At 41.4% G+C, this 22,427-nt stretch overlaps 1 protein-coding gene across 8 annotated transcripts in view; it reads left to right on the forward strand.

The window, feature by feature from the left end:
• SLC4A4 (solute carrier family 4 member 4) overlaps positions 1–16,041 on the forward strand; it is an 893,491-nt gene extending 877,450 nt beyond the window's left edge. For 4 of the 8 annotated variants that reach the window (XM_078676411.1, XM_078676413.1, XM_078676415.1 and 1 more), the window contains exons 24-26: positions 7,319–7,418; positions 11,342–11,421; positions 14,969–16,041. In XM_078676411.1, the coding sequence (XP_078532537.1) occupies positions 7,319–7,418; positions 11,342–11,385 (144 nt within the window). In that variant the 3' untranslated portion in view covers positions 11,386–11,421; positions 14,969–16,041. The remainder of the gene's footprint in view (positions 1–7,318; positions 7,419–11,341; positions 11,422–14,968) is intronic. The other 4 variants (XM_078676409.1, XM_078676410.1, XM_078676412.1 and 1 more) reach the window with 1 other exon arrangement.
• The last annotated feature ends 6,386 nt before the right edge of the window (positions 16,042–22,427 follow it).

Consider the following 22,427-nt stretch of genomic DNA (forward strand, 5'->3'; position numbering starts at 1 on the left):
CCGTCCTGGCAAATCCGGGACGCCTGGTCACCCTATTCACAGGCAGCAATTTAATATTGCTTACTTCTCTTGATGATCCCGGGTGGTGGCTCGTGCATTGCAATCAGTGCTTACTTTGTAATAATTATAATAAATATTTGTGGGGTACCAAAGTATTTCTTAAGAGTCCACTGCTGGCGCTGCAGAATGCCCCCAGGGGCTGACTTGTCTCTGTTCCACCTCATGTCTCTTTCTTCCACCCCCCACACTTTGTCTCTTTATCTCAGCCTTGCAGTTTATTTTTCATCCCTGCGTTCCCCTTTGTCACATTTTTCCTACCTCTTTTCCACCCCCTTTTATTTCTCTCCCTTGCTTTGGGTCAAAGCCTGGTGATGAAAACTATGTTCCTTATTAGGATGGAAGTCGGACGAGGCCTCCCGACTAGCTGTTGGCGGTCCCGCCATAGGGATTACATTGTGACCGCCTCCACGGCAGTCGCAATTTGTATGTTCTGCATTGGGGCGTGTGCTGCTGGCTGCAAGCACATGCTGAGGAATAGAAAATACATATTTTGCATATCCCTGCACTATGTTGCAGGCACCATGCGGCGCCTGCCACAAGGTGCAGGGATATGTAGGGGGCACCATAGGTGCCACCCCCCCCCTCCCCCCCCCGAACCCAAGGCTGAGAGCTAGGGGCCCCCAAAGTCCCTTTCTGCCTGCCTTTTCACGGCGGGTTAACCGCCATGAAACGGTACACAGAAAGGGACATTGCAATCCCTACGGCGGTCCCTGAGCAGGCACCACCACTGTTGTAGGGATACAAGTCCCTCCGACGGACCGACAGGGGAGCTCATCGGATCTGTGGCGGTCGGTCTCTCCGACCGCCTACCATCCGCCTGCCATTGTTATGTGGCGGGCAGTAAAGCAGTGTCCGATGGCGGTAGGACCGACGGCCTTGCTATGGCGTCCCACCGCCATCGTAATGAGGCCTAAATCCAGATCAGCACAAATGAGATGCCCGCCTGCTAGAACCACTGGTACAAACTAAGCACTGACTGCAAACACAACAACACTGCTGTTTTCTAGTTATATCACATCAGAATTTCCAGAATATCAAAGGTTACAGGCACAGGCGAGGAGGTAATGGAGTCCAGGCTAAGAGATATGCACCACTGGGTCAGCTGAATGGGAAATTGTAGAGGAGAGGCAGAATTTGCTTGTAAATTGGACGAAGTTTATAATGGTTGTCTTGAAATGTACCAACTTGAGCAGGAATACGTAGGAAAAACAGCACATGTCCGCTTTCCAAGAATCACAGTATTTATTCCTCAGTATACAGGTATGCAAAAGCGAGTAGTCCTGTAAAAAACAATTTTTGAAAATCTTGTGCACAGCATGGATATTTTTTACCGGTATCCTGCGTGAGATTTTCAACCATGAACATACCTTGCCTTCTAAAAGCCACGAATTTCTGACAGGAACATTTTCGGCCAGAAAATGTCTCTCAGCAAGACATCTGCTGCTTAAAACAGACAACTGCATGCCAAGAAATTACGCCAAATTGCGTGAAATAAAATGTACACATTTTAGTGAATTTCGAATGTAATTAAAATTATGCCTGGTTTTCTTTATGTGTTTGAAGTGAGGCATAGTAATTTGTTTGTGAGTGATCTGGGCGATCTATGTAACATTCGTGAGTAATATAGTCAAACGCTGGAAAATCATTTCCGTTTTTATTTATCTTTGTGGAAGAGGCTTGAATTCCTCCAGGAAAGGCTGATATTGGGGTTGTGTACTGTTTTAAGACTTTCAGACATTGAAATTCTGTCTGGAAATTCAAATATTCATTTCAAATGCTAATTGCGTGGTACTGAATATAGACTACATTTTACACCTCCTCCTTTGAGCTAGGCCGCGACCACTCATCCACCTTTACTCTGAAAATCATGGAGCCTTGTGAAGTAATGCAATGTAAGGGAGATGCCTATAGCGCACAAGAAGTGGGCTCCTAGGAGCTGATTCAAGATCATTTGCACCCGAGCCAAATCTTACAGATCAGGGAGCAGTGAAAAGCCAGGTTTTTAATTATTAGCTCAGTGGGAGAGAGTTCTCAGTTTCTGCCATTTCTGCGGTTGTTGGTTCCACAGTTTAGCTGCTAAAACTGCAAAATAACAGCCTCCATTTGATGTATAGGATACTTAGGAGGAAACTGGTGGCCAGAATTAGAAGATCTCAAAGTTCTCGGGGGAGTGAGTGGCGATGAAGTGTGAAGGCTGCTTAGACCGGATTTGTAAAAGGTGCTATGAACGAAAGGTAATGTTGTGAACTGAATTCGTTTACATATTGCTAACCAATGAAGGGCCTCGAGTTTGACGAAATGGAGCATGTTTTAGGAAGATTAAGTAGCAGCATTTTGAGCTAGCTGGAATTTTCGAATAAGATTGAGGGGTAGACCTCAATAAAGAGAGTTGGAGTGATCCACTCAATGCACTGAGGGCATGGCACCACAATTTTCCTGGTAGACTGTGGACAGAACCTAATCAATTCCCTTTTTTGTTTTTGTTGTTGATTATGCTGAGATGAAGATGCAGAGCCTTGAAGGCCAACTTTCCATCACATTCCAGGCACCCATAGTCCTGGGTAGAGTGGAACACCTGCCCTCTGTCCTTCGACAGAGCCGGGATAACCCTGTGGCCTCAAAAAATGTGTAGTGTGATCATGCAAAGCACTCTAATGACCCTGGGCCAAGTTTGCACATATGAAACTGCCCAAAAATAATAAAAGGAGGGCATAAAAGCAGGATAACACATATGAACGTTTTGAGACGATATTCTAGTCATTTGATGTTAAAAATGCCACGCGCTAGTCATGAGTCATAAACAGGGACCCTGACCTAAAGAAGAGCAGGGTACCACTAAGACTCATTCTTTAGATATTTCTTCTCCAAAAGTATTCATTATTTGTGCCTGATAAGGAAAGTGATGCCACTGTAGACTGATGCCTTGCTCCCTTGGAATACCTCCAGGTTCTGCTGTAATAGGTAATGTTCCCAAGTGTCCAGAATCTAGGGTGGCCGGATGTCCCGGATTTGCCAGGACATTCCCTTTTCTCAGTGTCTGTCATATTTGGGGAATGCTAAGGTTTTTGAAAAGGGGGAACTAAGCACAAAAGGAGACGAGTCTTGATGTGAACCTGTGCAGGATGTGCCAGAAGCACTCATCAGGATGCCATTCAAGTGGTGTTATCACCACAAATATACCAGACCTGGAACCTTAGTTCCTCAAGGTCATCCATTTTTGTATGTTGGTGAGCACCGACAAATCGTTGGTGTACCCTTCGGTGGCTGCAAGCATGTAGTTCGACTTCTGTGTGAATGTCTTTTCCAGTTTTTAGGTTTTCAAAATCTATCTGATACATCCAGGGCACATGTTGGTGGTACATGCGGGTAGATTGCGTCCACCCACTAGATGTCCTGAAAGAAGAGGGCCCCACTGAAATATGCTGAACTTGTCCTGGTGTAATTTTCAGACACAGGGACACATTCAGCAGCGCTTGTACGTTGTCTGCTTTCGTTCCGAGCAGCAAGGTGCAGGTGAGGGGATTATCAGATTCCAGCTGGTCCAATAACAAAAGATAAAAGTAGGGGGGCATCAGGCCTCCTTTTGTTCCACTATCCTGGCTGGGAGCTTTCTGAGTCTTACACCCAGATCCAAATGCAAGGAATGGGCAAGAAAGACACGTCCGCTTCTCACTTCACAAGTACTTAAGAGAGGCATGTTTTTTTACCATGCGTAGTCCTTGTATATAAGAGATAAGCATACACAGTAAGAATGTCAGATCTGTTGGTCTGTCCCATTATTTACACAAATAACAATATAAATACCACTATTTTGTCTGATTTCTTTTAAAGCGCTACTCATCCCAATGCAGGCTGTCAGAGTGCTTTACATCACACATACACATAATACATTGACAACAAATGTGTAAATCAATGTACAAGATGTGTAACATAAGACAGTGAAGGTTACAAGGTAGAGGAATCTGATGTTCTTCGCAGCTTGCAGTGCTATTTTAGAAGGATTACAATTTAGGAACTCAAGTACTAAAAGGATCTCCGTGTTAAAAGCAGTAACCCACTTACCTAGGTACAGAAAATACAAATCTGTTGTCTGCGTGTTAGATGATGTGTTTTGCAGGAGACACATTAACCCTCTACTTTAGTTTGATTAAAAACTGGGACTAGAGAAAACACTGATCCCTTCAGCAAATGCGTTAACTCCAAAGTTACCTTACCATTATTATTGTTCCCTGGGATTTACTGAGCACACAGAGATCTCTGAAGCAGGTGCCTTGATCCCATAAGATATTTTAAAATGCAGGCTTTTCAACCAATTAAGCAGAATAGATTTACTGCCACGTTTCTTCTTGTTGCCAATTTCTTTTGCCAGAGTCCTAAAAAGCGAAACATACAACTTGAGGATCACATTTTGCATTGGGTTGCGTCACTTTTATGGTACAACCCCAAAGCAAAACCTCATTCAATAAATCTCATAATGCAGTCAAATGTACTCATAGACCTGCGAAACATATGTGTGAGATGTTAAAATCTGATGTCACTTTTTGTGAGGCCATGGTTTGTGATGCCACTTCCTGTGATGTCATTTCCTGTGATGCCACACTGTGATGTCTTGCTGTGATGTTACATGCCATGATGTCACTTGCATATTACCTAAGTTGGTGAGGCCCCCCACTTAATTCTTTTAGGGCTTTGTGCCCTGACTACATCCTATCAGATATCTCACACTGGAATAATGTGATGCCAACTTTTAATAAAAGAAGGTAACAATAGCAAGGGTATCTGCCACTTCATTGGCAAGGTCGTCCAATACACATATAGTCAGGGAATAAATACATTTGTATTTCAGTATTTATGTATCCGTGGAAAGCCATAATATTTCAACAGACCACATATGTATATTTGATGCATTTCCTTGAAAGTTTAAAGAGTGGGAAACCACATACAAGAACTATCAAATATGAATATTTTCTTTCAATGATATTACAGAGCCTTACTGATTAACTTACATTAGTTCATGTTAGCATGCGCATTTTTGATATGGGAGTTTTCTTTTCGAAGGTATAAGTCAGCAGCAGCCGGTGCAGGTCAGTCAGCGTGGTGGGGCAGGGGTGGGGCGGGGCCGGAGGGGGGGAGTCGACAGATGACGGAAGAGGGAAAATTAAATAAATAAATCCTATTCCATCATCCGTTGACATCCCCCCCCCCCCCGCTCTGCCACACCCCAGCCCACCGCACTTACCTGCACCGGCAGCTGCTGATAAGTGGGTGCTTCAGTTCTCAGCGCTCTAACGCAGAGCATGCAGTTGCCAGGATGATGACGTCTTGGTTGATGTTTGATGCATTGGAAGAGCGGCAGGGAAATCGCCAATGTCATATCAGGACCAGAGTATGCTTTCACACTTGTGTGCTTGGATTTCCTCTGCACACTTATAATTTTAATCTCAATGTGAAAACATAATTTGCCAAATATCTAGAAGGATGAGGGAAAGTGGATGTTTGCTAAGAAACATGAGTGCTATGCATAAAAAGTGTTGTAGCACCATTTGCGTTGTGAGTGGAGAACGGTGGTGGACTCTTTGAAACAACAGCAATGTCTGAAATCTACCAGCACAATGTAAGAGCCACAATGTAGCTTAGCATTTTCACCTCCTGGTCCCATTTTAGATTAGAGAGCCATTGTATTGGGGCGGTGGGTGCGTGAGATAGGTGGGTGTCATGCCCTTTTTGCCTGGTTTGTGCCAGGTTTTGCATGTGTGGGCATCCTGGTACCGATGTAGTGCACTGAAATACTGAAATCAGGATGCAGGAATGAGGATATACTATGCCGGTATCTACTTTAGTGTATTTATACTGGCTGTCGCTTGGGAGTGGTCTACACCTGCGAAGTTGGGCACATTTGGGAAGCTTCCCTTTGGTAAAAGTGGGTGAAGCATCCTAACTGTTTTAAGGGTCAGGCATCCAACCGCAGAAAATCATGTGACCACCAGTCACAACGCTCCACTCACAGGTATGAGGTGTGGAGATGGGAAGTGAACAGACAGTGTATGGAGCATGCAATGCGGCAAGTGCGCAGCTGCAAGTACCAGCTTAGGTCGCGAAGACCCCAGGCTGGAGCTGGAAGGCAAGGACCAGTCTGCAAGACAGTTCTCCGGATATAGGGGAGGTTTAGAGCAAGGGACGGATGACTGACACTAAATAGTGTTCGCCCGCTGCTAGAAAATACTTCCTACTAAACGAAGGGCCAATAAATTGACTTCTTCTTAAACATTGCATGCTCTGCTCTTTGCAGAGCCTGACAAGTTCATAAAGCTTTAGGAAAGCCATGAGTCGCTGAGCTCTTCGCACAAGCCCACACTTTCTGGTCGGTGGTAGAAGGCAACAAAACCTCTAGTACTAGGGAGTAGCAAGGTTAGCAGAAGATGTCTTTTCCAGGGCACAAGTACTAAAAAAAGAAGTGGGGGAACGTTGACGTCACGATAGGAAGTGACGTCACGAAAGTTGGCTTGCACTCAGTTTATAGTTATCGATCTCCCGGTAAAATAAGTGGGGGGACGCCGTCCACCCACGTGGTACCCCAGCTCGAGCCCTGGTCTTCTCCAAGCTTGGGGAGCTATGATTTTAGCAGCTTGTCGCGAGCTGGCATTATCAGTATTAGAAAAATACCAGGGTCTGGTGTCGCCCTTGGATTAAGGCCTGCTCCCCTATTGGCAGTCTGAGAATTAACATAGAATATGCTCCTTGGGTGCCTAATGAATGTCAGACCCCTCATTGTAAAAAATAACCTTTTGAACAATAGTCAAATTAAAACAGCAAATATTATGAATGGAGCCTTCTGAATTTCTTATTGACGCTCAGAATAATAAACATCGCTGAAATAATAAAATGATTGAAGTCCTCCACTCCAAGGCCAAATGCTGTATTTTAAGTATGCTGTCTTCTGCTGCACACAAATGTATTCTTCTTCGTTGGCGTTGCGGGGAGTGGGGGTACTCATGTGTTGGTTCTCCTCGTCCTTCACCACCGACCTGAGGTTCCATCGACTCGCTGTGCCTTGCTGTAGTAGCTGCTGAGGTAAGGTCTATGTGAGAGGCTTCAACGAACGTTGGAGGCAAATGAGAGGTTAGGGTAGGACGCATCTGCATGAAACATAAGAGACGATCTAAAGAATACGCAAGGTGAAGAGGAGGAGGAAGGGAGAACCGACAGTCCGAAAAAACTATTATTCCATGCTAAGCCATTTTACACGTTTTTTCCACAGTCCGACTGTCCTCCTTACACAGAAAAAGTCCCAAGTATTAAAATTCCAATGGACATCATGGAAAAGGAACCGTTTCTAATTGATAGCAAACCTACCGACAGTGAGTAGAACTAACCTCTTGCATGCCTGCTTGAGCCTGCCTTACCACAACAACAATTCATCACAAAATCAAAGGAGCGCAACAAGTTCCTCTCATCACTGCTTGTCATTCATTCCACCTCGACTTCTCATGCTCCAGCTCACCTCTTGTTTCCACCTCCCTCTCTTTGTCCTATGTTTACTGTCCTCAGATGCTTTAAGCGTACCTATACCTGGGTTGGAGCACCTGCTTTTTGGTGTTGCTTTGGGGTATTTTATCTCTGAATGTTTTCTCTCTCTTCCATCTTTCCCATTGATTAACCCTTTCTTGCACCACCACTATGCTCAGTTTTCATTTCCCAGAATCTCACCATGCTGGCAATCAGAATTGAAAATGTAGTGTGCACCGCCTAATTTATGGCTCAGATAAATCGCCAATCAGACATCATCATTAACATGTTGATTGACCATTGTAGGTTCCATTAATTTTCATCATGATTGTTGTGGCTTTTGGTGTTCTAACTGTATGTGGATAATGTGACACTGGAAATGTTGATGCATCTTGGATTGTTTTGCATGTACTGCTCGGACAACTTTAGTTTGTTGTGATCTCACAGAGAAGTGCAAATTTGCATGTGGATTTGTAAAGTTACCACTCACAGACAGAAAGCTTATGACTTGAGATGTTGTTTGAGGAGCAATTCTGTATTTTGTATGTCATTCACAGGTCTTCAGTTGTTCCAATGAAATATTAATTTCCACAAAGATGACAGTTCTATGTATATCGTTCATCGTCATCCCAACCCACTGAGTGCTTCCACTTACCGTTGACTGAGGTCTACTCCTTTTCTTGCAATCGTATCCACCCTGAATACAACAATTCATTTGGGTCCAAAATGATCTGAGTCATTTGATCACAATTCTCTGCACTAACAGGGTGCCTCAGGGCAGTTTACTAAAGCTTATCAAAAAAGGCTGTTAATCATTCTCCAAAAACACTAATGTCCTCAATCTTACCACAATTCTATCCAATACACTGCCAATCACCCAAAAAGCGATGGCAACCTGACCAAATAGACGTTGATATATATGCAGAAAACTTCCATCAAGTTTGCAAAATTACCGTTTAAGTTTGACCTCAGATGTACTGTAATAAAATATAAGCTGCCTCCAAAAGTTATCTACTTTGACGTCTAAAGCAAAATACCTTTTATCAGAAACCACCAAAACTGATCTGCCCGTATAATAATCACAATATTGACAAAGTGCAACACGTCTTCAACCTCACAAACCTCAAACATTTCGTTTCACTCACACCCCTCGCAACTTGAAATTTATTTCATACATCATGCACTTCCACCTTCCTTCCCCCTGCTATTCCTTTCCGTATATTTGTCATTTAGCCTTCTATCAAGCCCAAAATATAGATGGTTTATCCTGTAGTCCTCTTCTGGTCCTCTAATGTCTTGTCTACTTGGACACTGTCTTACATCCGCTGCCCAACATCATATAAACCCTGTTTTCTCTTGAATGTCGTACTCCACCCTCCAACAGATTTTTCCTCCTGTATTCTCCCCTCCCCCGTCAACAGCTTGAACCTGGAGCCAATACGCCCTCCTCGATTGCCGAAGGTCTCTGCGGACATGGGATTGAAATGCACTGTCGGTGACAGCTATTTTGCCCTGTGTGACTCATCCACCTTTCACAGAGGATGTTTAAATGGAAACCAGCAAGTAATTGTCAGGAACATGGCATGACACCCCATTTTCGCAAGAGAGATTTTTAAAATTGTGGCCACACCAATTGTCTTACACGCCTTAGTTTCTATGGTACGGCCTATCGTGGTCACACTAGCTAAATTCAACACATTTATCCTGAAACTACAACCACAGAGCCCCATACACAAGCAATGAAAAACAAAAAAGGGATAAGTGGAATGCTGGAATTAACTTCAGCTCAGTGGCGTAACAAAGGCCCCCGCAGCCCCCATGATGCTGTGATGCCCGAGCTCCAGGGGGCCCACTCAGCAGAGTACCCTGGCCTCAACGCTCCTGAGTGAGCCCGGACGGGGGGGTATAAGTTACATCATGCCATTGCCTCAGCCACTGACATTTGCTCAGGCTGCATTGCAGTCAATCATTTTACGCCCACCATGCCACTATAGACAGAGATCAGTCGGTATGCGACGTTTACGATGCAACCATTACAACGCCGTTCCATTACGACGCGGTCATAACAACGAAAGTTGTTACAACGAATTGCGCTGGGGGGCACTCAAGGATAGTAAATCATTTAATTTACTATCCCAACACCTTCCCTACTATCCACGGGGACTGGTGTTGGAATAGTAAATATTTTTTTTTTTTATTTGCGCCCCCCCAACGCAAGTCGTTGTAACGACTTGCGTTGTTACAACCGCGTTGTAATGGAACGCGTTGTAAAAGTGTGCGTCGCAATGACGTACATCCAGATCAGTCATATGCTAGCCAGATTATGTTCTTCTCCAATAGGAACCGTCCTGCCCATACAGCCATGCAAGGTCTCCTCCATATGGGACCCGCACATAAGGAAACTCTGGTACAGTTTTGCTTTATTGGAGCCTCATTAGTGTAGTACAGCTTGAGTCCATTGACTCAGAAAGCAGAAAACCCATGTCTAGGCACACCTATTGTGCCCAGATGATGCCCCTATGCTCACTCTACCACGGGGCTATCTTCACCACATAGGCAGAACTCGGTATGGTTATTTGAGCAAAAAGATGCAGAGCTCTTGCTACCCAGGTGCTTAATATCCAAAGCACTGAATTGATCTATTCTAGCACCCATTTGGTTTGGGTTCTGAACTCACAAGGAGCTTCCAAAGTTTCAGACTCTTCAGCCAGAGTAAACATGCCTTCAGAGACACACCACTCCCATAGAAGCCGTATTAATCAGCTGCATTTTTTACAAAGGACAATGGGGATTTGGGGGTAAGATTACATAATTGAAAGAAAAATGATAGGGTAGCCAGGATCACATGAGGATTGCATGACATTGCACAAAGATCATTCTTAGTCATTTCTACCAATGCAGCCTAAGCTCCAATATCACATTCACCGTATAACCATTTAAAAACATAAATGAGCAATTGGACTGCAAAAATCAACCCGCAGTGCCCTGTGCTAGGACAGGACAGATCTTATATTTCACCACTCTCATCTGAAAACAAAGGCTCATGTTGGCGAATTTGGAAATTAGCATGTGTTGTCTTTTAGAATCAAATTGCCATCTGAATTTCAGTCTAATGTAAGCAAAATTATCAAATCCACAGAAAAAATCCCGTTTGGCTAGATATTTTGAAAGTGTGAGCTTGGTCACAAAATCCAAATACAACTCTTGAGTCAGTAAATGGAGGCATAATGAATGCATGATAGTGTGCACACTGCTGTGTCATGATTGTTGTCAGCATGTTTATTAGACCATGCAGCTGCGCTTGTATGAGAACGGCTAGAGTGCAGACTTTGAGTTTGGTGCTAAATCAAGGACACTGCCCTTGAAACTGTCATTATCAATGTGCAGTACTACTGCTGACTTAGCATTGTATGCATGATGGGGCATATGTAGCACTAGTTACACTTACCAGGGGGATTCAGTATTTAAATGCATAATAGTTGCCCCCACACTTTTGCTAGTGGAAACCATTTCATACATGCTGTAATTCAGAATTACTTTAAATAGGTGTAATTAGGTAATCCGCAGGGATTACCTAATTACACTTGTAATTGAGAATCAGACTCCAAACATAATTCAAGCATCGATCATAGAATCCCCGATGATGTGCAAAGAATACACTTGGTAGCAAAGTCATGCGTGAAAAAGGACACTGCTAGACACTGTTGTCACTCTTCCAGTAGCTATAGCATGCTTTGACACACTGACAGTGTACCTTGATATTGTATTTTAACAGGAGAAGATCCGCCGACATTCCTTGAGCGACACACGTCGTGCTGAGAAAATTCCTTTCCTCCAGTCATACCACGCGCCAAGGTAAATAAAAACACGTTTTAGCAAGCAAGAGTGAACAGCCTTATGGGAAAAGACCCAAACGTTGTTAAAACTGTGCACCTGGATGAACTCTCACCAGCATATGCCCCTGCTGCCTGCAGTATCTTCTGGCTTCACTGCATGGGTTTTAGCAATGCAGTGGGGTCAATGTAGTCATTCAATCCGAACACTTGGTATGTTATTGTTACTATATTCTCCAAGCAGTAGACTTTCTTTTGTAAGCCCCCTAGTTTTCTGATAGCAAGTAATGAAGTATTCTAGCATTTGGATTATACACAATAATAGACTCCCACCCACTTTCAGTGCCTCAGGGTAACTCTTAGGAGCTACAGTCCTTAAAATAAAAAATATATACCTGGGGCTGATGTTCTCCCAAGCTGCCCATGGACACATGTAGTACACACTTCATGATTCTTTTGTCTTTTATGAATATTTTTGTAAGCATATTCCTTCATTTATTCAGTGTTTCATTTCCCAATTTTATCATACTGTTTGTTAGCGGCTGTACTAATTAACATCTTAATGTGTTCCCGGGCAATTGGCTTCTTGGGCAAAGCCCTTTTGTCAGCAGCGGTCCGTGCAGGTAAGCGCTGGGGGGGAAGAGTTGTCGGCAGAAGACAGAATAGGAATTATTTATTTATTTATTTAATTTTATTCCATCGTCTGTTGACGTCCCCTAACACTGCGCTTACCTGCATGGAACGCCGCTGCATTTTGCGATGGCAAACTCTGCAAAATCACAGAGTTTGCAACTGAAAAAGGGCTTTACTTTATGTAAATAACACTTGTTTAATCGGGAAAGTGTTTCTTACTTCTAAAAGCACTTTGCGATCCTTTCCGAATTGCAAATATGAGGTGGTGTGAAAGCGGTGTTCCGCTCCTATTTCCCATTCGAAAAAGAATGTATATATTTACAACTACAATTGCGGGTACAAACCGTTGCCAAGTTACTGGCACCCAAGTTGGGAAAGTAAAGGGGGAGGGGGCCCCTTAGTACCTCTTCCCAAGAGCTGTATCTAAGGGGAAAGATCAAGGAGGTATTAGGAGATCTAAGAGATCTAGGCCGAGCAAAGACTTTAAGCAACTTCTGGAAATTGAGTGGATCAGAGTAGAAAATAGCCCTCTGTATGTGTGTAAGAACTTTGAATTGAATCCTCTTTTGTATAGGGAGCCAGTGAAGATCTCTTAATGTAGAAGATACTGAACACCATCTGGGAAGATGAAAGTGAAGCCTAGCTGCAGCATTCTGAACCTGATGAAGTTTATTACAAAGTTGTTTAGTAAGGCCTAAGTATAAGGCATGAAAGTAATCCAGCCGAGAGGTTGCTAATGCCTCGATCACTGTCCTTTTAGCCTTCAAAGGAATAATGCCTAACACCTTGTACAGGACTTTTAATACTCCGAAGCAAGTGAATAACACTGATAAAATCTGATGTGTGAAAGAGAGCTGATCTTGCCGCTTTTGAGCTTTAAGACATCTCCCAGTTTCAAAGTGCACTAATGGAGGAATTTCAACCTTGATATGTTATTGTAACTTGTAAGTATTACAATACAGAAACATGTATGCCCGTTTGTGGCAGAATGTAACATAATGCACTACATTATCATCCTGCTACATTAAAGAATATTGAAACGTGGACAACATTTTGAAGCCATCAATTGTAAGACATACCCTGATGTTTTGGACACTTACATAACCCTAAGAGCCTTTACTACAAAAGTTGAATGCCAGGAGTGGAGCTGACTGTTCTGATCCTATCCTTTGGTTCTGAGTACTCTGGCCCAGATGTACCTAGGTTTCACACAACACAGCAACCAGATCTGCTGTGCTGCATTGTACAAAGCAGAACACACTTTGCAGCACCTAATTAACTAAGACTGGGCTGCTGCTGTCGTACCCTGCTCTAGCAATCTAACAAGTCCGCGTTCTGCAAAGCACATCCTTGTACCATGGTGCTGAGATGAGCTTGTACTATCTAGCACAGGATTTGCACTAGAAGCACACCCTTCCCTCACAAATTCCTAGGCAAACTTAGAAGGATCCAATTCACTGGATGAATGCTGTGTAATGCGGTTCACATGCCATGCTTTGTTTTTTGAAGAAATAAACACATTTCTCCTTGTTAAGGCCTGCTAAAAGTTGACGTTAGTTTTCAACACAAAGCCCAGCCTGGCTTCTTGACGCAAAGTGATGCAAAGCTGTAAAAAAGATTTTTTTGTGCTGAGAAATGGCTTCCTTTCCAGCAGTGAATAGTAAATGTCAGGTGCCACTTAGCATCGCTTTGGGCCAGCACACAACCTTTGTAAATCTGGCTCTAGGTATACAAGCATGGAACATAATTCCAAGGGTTGCCCATCATGTTACAGGGGGCACCAGGCAGCAGCACTGGACCAGACTGGACCATTGCCAGTGACCACCTTGGGAACACTATGCCCACATTTACTAAAGTTAGCATGGGTGCTCACTCAACATAATACAGTTTAGCGTTGTGTACGCAGCCTTTACAATGGTAAATAAATAACCACTCTCTTTTGCTTTGTGTTGCATCGCACAAGGTCCCCCAAGTACATTTGTAGATTTTGTGTCTGTGCTCCATCATTTTCCATAATTTTTAACTCTGACAATCCAGGCACCTTGCAGATTGTTTATGCAGATTTCATTTTCATTTTCAGTCATAAATATCAATAGATCCTAATTCCAGACACCAGGATTTCTTAACTAATCATTGTAGTGGTTTAGCAAAGTATGAACTGTGCTACCTTACCTAAGGCCTTTACCTGGAAACTTAATTGTGTTTACATAAAATGCACATTTATGGCATGATATGGGTCAACCTTATTTTATTTTAATATTTATTTTCAAACCACCTGAAGATATATTCTTGCACCTTTGAGATTTGGTTATTTGTATCTAATAAAATATATTTTAAGGACAAGCTTTAGAATACCAAAACAGTAGAATTGGCAAATTTAAACCCACCTACAATGTCAAGTATCTGAATGAAGGTGGCAGTAGGAAATATATATTCGTACCTTTGAGGCACCTGTTGTCAAAAAATATGTGCACCAGGTTAGCTTATGGAATATTTCAGAGAGAAGGTAATTCACAAGGTAAGAGATTATGCATTTACCTGAAAATTCTGGGATACCGAAAATTCTAGGATACTCACATTGTGTACCTGTACACAGTGTATCTGTTTTATGAAAATAGTCATTTCTGACTCATTTGACATCAAGCTTTGTGTATATCTAGGTAGGTTCTGATTAAAACTTGTGTGTTCATCCAGGTTAAAAGTTACACAGTTGTGTCAGCTATCTTTATAAATAAAAAGTAGTCTGTAAGGTAACTTGTAGCAGAAGGTGAAAATTAAACAAGCTAGGTCCTATGCTAAAAAATCAATTACTTTGTGTTTTCAGTGTAAAGGCAGGAGGTGATAAGACAACAAAACGGTAGTTTAAGGAAGTTCCATGAGGTATGAAGTGCAGAAAGAAGATCATTTTACATTGCCTACTTTTTTCTTTTTTTCAGCCCTCCACAAATCCCTGTAAGAGTTGTGCCTCAAATTAGGATAGAACTTGATCCCGAAGACAATGGTTATTTATGGAGGAGCAGGGGAACAGAAACAACATTGTGACCCGTATGCTCATCTGATACTGGACTTCTTGTTGTCATTAGCCAAAAATGAAATTACCCTTTCTTTGCTAATGTAAGGTACTTCTGCGACCTACCATTCAACTGCAGCATTAACTTTTTGCTGATTTCCCTCGCGCTCTCAGTTGCAGCTGTACTCTGCCAACTTTATAGTACGCATGGACTCTTTTTCCATCCCACAAGACTTTGGCCTTCAGACACAACATTCATCATATCCCAATCTCTCCCTTCATCAGGCGGGCATTGTTTTAGGTGCTTGAAAATTTTGTGTGAATCTGAAATGAACCAGCTGCATTGGTCCTGGGAGCAGGAGTTTGTCACATCGAACAAAGCAGAGGTGTGGTCGCAACTTGGAATATACTTGTTCCCTCCAACGCTACTGGATTAAGCCATTGCACATACTGATCCTTTAGTCTGCTGCATAAATAAGAGAAAGTAAAAATGGTACGTTTTTCCTAGTATGGAGTGGACAATGTTCTCGTATCAAATTTCTCTTATCTCTTTGCTATGCAACTTGTTTTTGTAACACTTTAATGGACATGTCTTATAAGTAGGTTGAAAAGTATTCCTCCCTTGATTTTGCTGATGAATTATGGGGCAAAACCTGCAACTTACTTTTGTAAATTTTTTAAACCTTTTTTAAAATGACTGTAAAGAAAATTATTTTTTTCCTGCAGCAGGAAACTTATAGTACTAAGTAGGTCTACCTCTTATTTGTAGATGCCAGGCTTTTTTTCTGTACAAATGTATTGTATATATTGTGATTTAAGCAAACAAAACTAAAATTGAAAATCTTAACAGTTAGGTCGCATGCATAATCAAATTGTTAACATTTTGCTCATCTGTATTGAAGGCATCAATGACTTACTTTCTTACGCTTTTAGAAAGAGCTCTTGTAATTGAACAATGAAGGAGATATATTTTAATTAAACAAAGCTATTTTGAAAGTATATACTGTGTCTGAAATGCAACAAAATGACTGAATGTGTGAGCCTAGGAGGACCAGCAATATTATGCCGGCCACTTTCACAGTTTGAGCTCTTATGCAGTATTTTAAGGCAAATGATGTTATGTGCATACCCCTTTGACTGTATGTATATTCAGATCTTCTTCTCTGATTACATCCTGAAGGTGTGATCTACATAGGATACATGATAATAGATAAAGGGGACCTGACACAGAGGGAGAAAGCAGCACAGCAACATTCTATGGATCAACATGTTTATTGTATTATCCATTATGGTAGTTGGTGTCAGCACTGGTACCAATCGTGCTATCCAGCAAAATGTGGATGGCAGAACAATGTAGGCACAGTCTGTTCATTAAATCAGTAGGGACATTCTGCTTTTACCTGACTAGAGTGGTGCCACCTCATTTCACCTTATTGTCATCATTGAAGTAAATCCCCTAACCATATCTTATACTTCACTTGCCAGCCCTAATTGACTCCGTTTTATTCTTCTGCACCAACAACCTTTGTAAATGCTCCTACAACCCCTGTAGTATAGCATAAACCCGTTGGGTCCACTGTACATGCAAGAGGCCAGATCAGTGCCGGATCTTTAGGATAAACATTAACTTTATCATTGAGTTCCACCTAGACACATAGCATGGCAATATATCTTATGTGTATAGCCCCAAAAATCTGGCATTGATCAGGGCTCTTCTGGACCTATTTTGACACCCCTACCACAGACCAATAATGGAAAATCTGAAAGATGTTTGAGTTATTGGAGGGCAAAATCTGATTTAAGATGTTAGAAGTTCAACGCCACCTTTAAAACTTTAAAATGGTGCAGATTTTATTTGATATATAGTAAGCTTGCTAAACTAGTTTCCTTGGGAAAATATTTGCGGATTCTAATATTGACCGTGGAAAACTGGATTCACTATGTACATATGAAATTGTTTCATATGCTTGATCGACCAAAGTGTTTTTGACACACATCGCTTGTTGGTGGCAGAAGGTTGCCACCTCTATATTACTCTGTGACTACAGATGCAGATGAAAGATCCTAAACTTAAAATGAATGCCACCAGGGTGTTGTAAAGCCACATTGGACAATTAATCAAACTATATTGCAGAAAACCAGACACAAAATATAATGTACTACATTTTTCAAGAAATGAAATTCAATATGTTTTTATTGTTAGATTGATCTTTCTCTAAGAAACTTTAAACGTGGTAAATCTTGTAGAAGTAATACTTATCCATAATGTGAGTACAATTTATTTTTAAGTATAAAGTAATGCACATAGCAGTTGCATTTTAAATTCTATTGCACACCCTGTAGTATGTCGTACCTTTCAAACATTTATAAAGGGCACTATGCATATGTATAGATTTCCTCATCACAGGGAGTTTCTCTATTTACCAAATACTATTTTCTAACGCTTAAAAGTAGTAGAAATCCCTTAGAGAATGAGAACATAGTTGGTTATATACAGTATTATAGAAAAGCATACTAATGTTTAAGTCTAATTAGATAATCTATGGCAAATTTTGCTGCCTTAGTAAAAGATAAAAAATGCACAGCTCATCCTAGACCTCTAGGTAATACAGTTATTATTTGTCAACTAAGGGAATCATTTCTAATCATAAAAATAAGTCTATTTCATATTCGAGTAATGATTTCTTTCTGGTTCAGCATACATAGCTCACCTTTTAAATATCACAGTATTTCAAATGTGTCTATCTGAAGCTGCATATTGTTCTAGCGTTCTTTTTCTTATGTCACATCAAAGTATGTTAGCAGTATATACTACCAGGTGACTGAAGATAGAAACTGTTGCATCAGTAGAAATATCTTAGTTGCTCTTACAGAATTCTGATTAACTACTTTTAGTGAATATTTGATCTCCATGCCTATTGTCTACTACGAGGTAAAGACGCTAAACTAAATGGAATACCAATAGTTCCTACCATATGTCTTCAAATTCTGCCTATCCCAGAATAAGAGTCTAGTATACTAAAATAATGGTTAGATTCTATATCTCCCAAGGACATCAAGTGTATCTGAACCAAAAATCAGTCATTGTAGAAAACCTCCCAAAAAATGAAACGCTAATTCTTTATTTCTTTAGCAGTATCAATGTCAGAAAGTTAATATCACATCTTCAGAAAAATATCTTCCTGTGCCCTATTGTGCTGTGCACCATGTAAAGTGCATGCCCACAAGAGCCTGTTATTGCTGTAAAGTCTGGTTTCTCCGATGCCCTTACAAAGTTCATTGCTACACAAATGATACTGCTCTCAGTCTATTTTGCATTATGTTTCCTTTTCTACTTTCCCTTCTAAATATGGATATACTGATATACAAATGACAGATGCCATTACTGCAGACAGTTATTGTCAGCGACTTGTGTTTGAAGGTGGGTGGCAGAGTGAAGGGAGCAAACCTTGTTAGCATTGATCAATACAGATTGAGCAGGTTTGGCTCCTAGTAACACCATTCCACAACAGTACATTCAAGAGAATGTAAACTTGCACTGGTAATAAACTGATGGACCTCTTTACAGTGTATTTTGATGCTGGAGTGTTAATGTTAAAAATGTAATCAAGTAATAATACAGTGTGCAATATAATTGAATTCAAATTTTCTTCTGTAAAAACAGAGACATAGGAGAGCGGAGCACTTTCTATACCGAGTGTATTTACAAAGGTGGAATGGAACAAAAAAAATGGGCTCCCATTTTTCTGTTAAATAGAAGGCTTTGCTGCCTCTGGCCTTTTTGGAACCCTGCCATGCATTATCAGCTACCAAAGTCATTGTTTCGCTATTCTCTCTTTTTTCTCTATAAGCACACTTATATTTCACATCCATGTTTGCTATTAATTGGTGACCAACCTTACACAACAAAGTCTTCCATTTTGTAACTAGTCTTAATGTACTTAAAATGCATTGACTGCTAAATTAGTTATGAAACCAAGAGAAAATCAGTATCAGCCAAAGTATAGTATTTAGGGAAGTTGGCGCCATTCTTCAGTGGAGCAAAGCATTTCCATTTTCTTCTGTACTGTGTTTCTTACAATTAAAAAGGTTCCTAAATGCAGCTGAAGTTTAGATTAATGCTCCCAAGGCTTTCTTCTTCTCCAAACAAGGTTTTCACCATTGGAGGAATTGTAGACACTAAGGGGCATATTAGCAAGAACCTTGTTAAAATTATCGCCGTTTTAGCGGCCGGAAACTGCCGCTAAAGCTGCGATAATGGGCTTTCTAATATGCGTTCTAGAATTCCAATAGAAGCCCAGGTTAGATGTGCAGGAAATCTAACCTGGGCTAATATTTGAATTCTATAACACATATCAGCAAGTCCATTATCGCCGTTTTTTGTGGCAGTTTCCTGCCGCTAAAACAACGATAACTTTAACGAGGTTCTTGATAATATGCCCCTGTGTTTCATCCATCTGAAGAGCATGGCACATTCAAATTCAAAATAGAAGCAGCAAGGACTGGCATAGGTTTTCTAACATCTTCTTCTTTTCCTCATCTCCGCAGAGATTCTTTCTGTTTAAAGTCAACTTATACTTGTTAGAAAAATAAAGTATGTTGCTTCTTTCTGGTATTGGTTTGCATTCTGCTAGATTTACCCTGTCTGTGTACGTTATATAAGTTTCTTTTTAACCAGTATTATGCATAGCTCAATTTTGTGACGCCATTCAACCCTAATGTTCTTGTTTATTACTGAAGTAAACAGGTCTGGAAAGGCATTGCATCAGCAACGGTGCAACATAAAAAGTTGCATTTGCTTGTTAGAAAAAAGTAAAATTAAAGGCAACTTATTAATAATGAAAAACAATATACATTTTTTTTAAGTTTTCATCACTTTTAATGAACAAAACAATTACAGTACATCTACCAAGCATATGGCTATTCTCATGGGTAAGGGTCTCCAATAAACTATTCAGAGATGGAGGAAATGTTGTCCTATGCATGAAATGTCTTAGTACTGTGCAGATAATCTGCTGTATTTCACCTTAAACTGTTGCTAGCATAGTGGAAAATGTGAAGATCCTGCCTTTTGTTTCGGAATCATTTTGTGCTTTCACATACATATGTTTTTCCTCTGAGCAGTTTGGCTGGGGAGGGAAAAATACCTACCTAATACTTTAAAGAAACATTTCTGACCACAGCACAGCAAAATAAAACATGAATACAAGTATTTTGATGTAATATTATTTTTTCCAATGATGTACAGCATTTAAGTCTTTTCACATTTTACTATTCTAATATTATATGAAGCTTTCTATTTTGACTTTTCAGGAATAAAAATATGAAGAAGATTAAATATTTTAGAATTTATATTTTTCAAAATTAAACGTTTATTGAAAATAAAGTAACTTTATCCATTCCTTTGTCCTGATGTTTCTTTTAACATTTTCTAAGGTAAATAGGATGAATACATTTTCAAAAATATTTTTGTGCTTACATTTAAAAATTAAATGGTATATGTATGTGTATATTGTATTAAGTAATAATACTAAAATCCACTTATCAAAATGATATGTTTTGTAGCATTCCCTGAAAAGGAATAATATAAAAAGTGCTCCCTGGAATACAGTTGAGCGCAACCTAGCTTTAAGGGGCTGGGGTGGAGCCGATGATGAGCATGCCACTACTACAAGTGGGTGATGGTCACATATAAAAAGAAAAGGACTCCTCTTTTTCTGAATGAATACTGGGATTTCGTGTAGGAAAGGAGTCTTATCAGATTTAGGCTCGGAATACCCCGTTTTGTGGTATGTATTTGACATAGGGAGAATGTATTCTCCAGACCCTCTAATCAAAACATCTTCCTTTCCCTCCAAAGTGCCTGAGCTGTATTCGGCCCTTGTCCATTTCTTAGATCTCGCGTGGCATCGCAGCGCAAAGCCCTGCTCGTCTCAGCAAGATTTATTGTGAATGAAGAGTTTCAGTAAAGGGCTAGAGGGCTTGAAGCCCTACCCCTCATTTCCATTGGCTGGCGTCACCGTTTATGCTAAACGGTGGCCTGCCATTGGAAATGAGGGTTTTTGGTTCACACCCTTTCGCTTGCTTTGCTGCTGTCGCAAAGCACTTTCTTATCTTTATGGGGCCATGTGCTTCTAATTAGAAACACATGGCCCCATAAAGACAAGAGGTCGATGCTTGTTCCACACGTGCTCCGGCTGCAGTGCTGTCCTCTTTCACTTTCAGGACCGCGCTTGATTATTTAATTAATTTGCTGTGGAATTTGCCAGTCGGGCCATTTTTACTTTGGCTGCCGGACCGCGCTTGTTCTTAATTTGGCGCTTGTTGGAAGACAGCAGAAAATTTAAAAGGTAAGTGGAGCAGCATGGGGAGCTCAACTGTCACTAAGTATAATAAAAGAATATGTGCTGCACAGTGTGTGGTCAGTTGGACAGTCGTAACAAGCTGTTTCTGGAATGGTCCAGACTCAGGCCGTTGTTGTGAGGAAGTTGAAGCTATCCTCGTTTCCTACTCAGCGATCGGAGATTCCGTTCTGAGCTCTATTGAAGCTGGAGGGTGGCATTCCCGGTGGCAGCTTTGGTTGCGTTTGCCAGTGAACGGCGCAAGTCTCCTTTTCATTAGTGCTGATTGGCGGGGGAAAAGTTCGAATCTCGCACTGGTTCTTCTGTTCATGATAGGCTAACGAGCGTGTTGGAAAAGCAGTAGGTGTGTGTGTATATATATGCCCACGCATGAGACTGGCACTCCTATTGGTGGTTGTGCCAGCGGTTGGAACACTGTGATTTTTCAAAGTGCTGGGATGGAAGTTGCCATGCGCTGGCCTATATAAATGTAGGCAGCCCGTGGCGGTTGCGCTGAATTGGGCATCTCTGAGACGGAGGGATGGCGGGAAAGCCGTAACGCTGCTTCTGGTGGGTTAGCATGCCCCTCATTGAGTAGGGTATCCTAACCCCCTCAGGAAATTTACAACCTCTGCGATTTCAGGACGGCTAGGCTTCTCGCACGCGGTTCTCAGGGCTACCATCGCCAATCTGTTTTCCGCTTTGCCATTTTTGTTTTCAAAATTTTACTTACTCAGGATATGCAGACTGAAGGGTCCAACTTTATATCTCCTTGGGATGTCCCTTAATGGGCCTTTTAAAATCTCTTTTCAACGAGAGAGGCAGCGTTATGTATTATCACGAGGAGTGCCCGGCCATCGTTATTGCTACTGGCGATCCTGGAGTATAAACGACCTACCTTCCCCGTAGTAGCCCAGAAACCTCCAGGCTCGTGGGGCACTCCCTTGGCTCGAAACATCAATTTACCTCAGGTCGATGGGCCAGGGACCCCATGTGAAAGGTTGATCGTGGTCAGGCTCTAGTTTTCTCATGTGTCTCCTCGGT

This window comes from Lissotriton helveticus, chromosome 2_1 (assembly GCF_964261635.1).
Source record: "Lissotriton helveticus chromosome 2_1, aLisHel1.1, whole genome shotgun sequence".
Taxonomy (NCBI): Eukaryota; Metazoa; Chordata; class Amphibia; order Caudata; family Salamandridae; genus Lissotriton; species Lissotriton helveticus.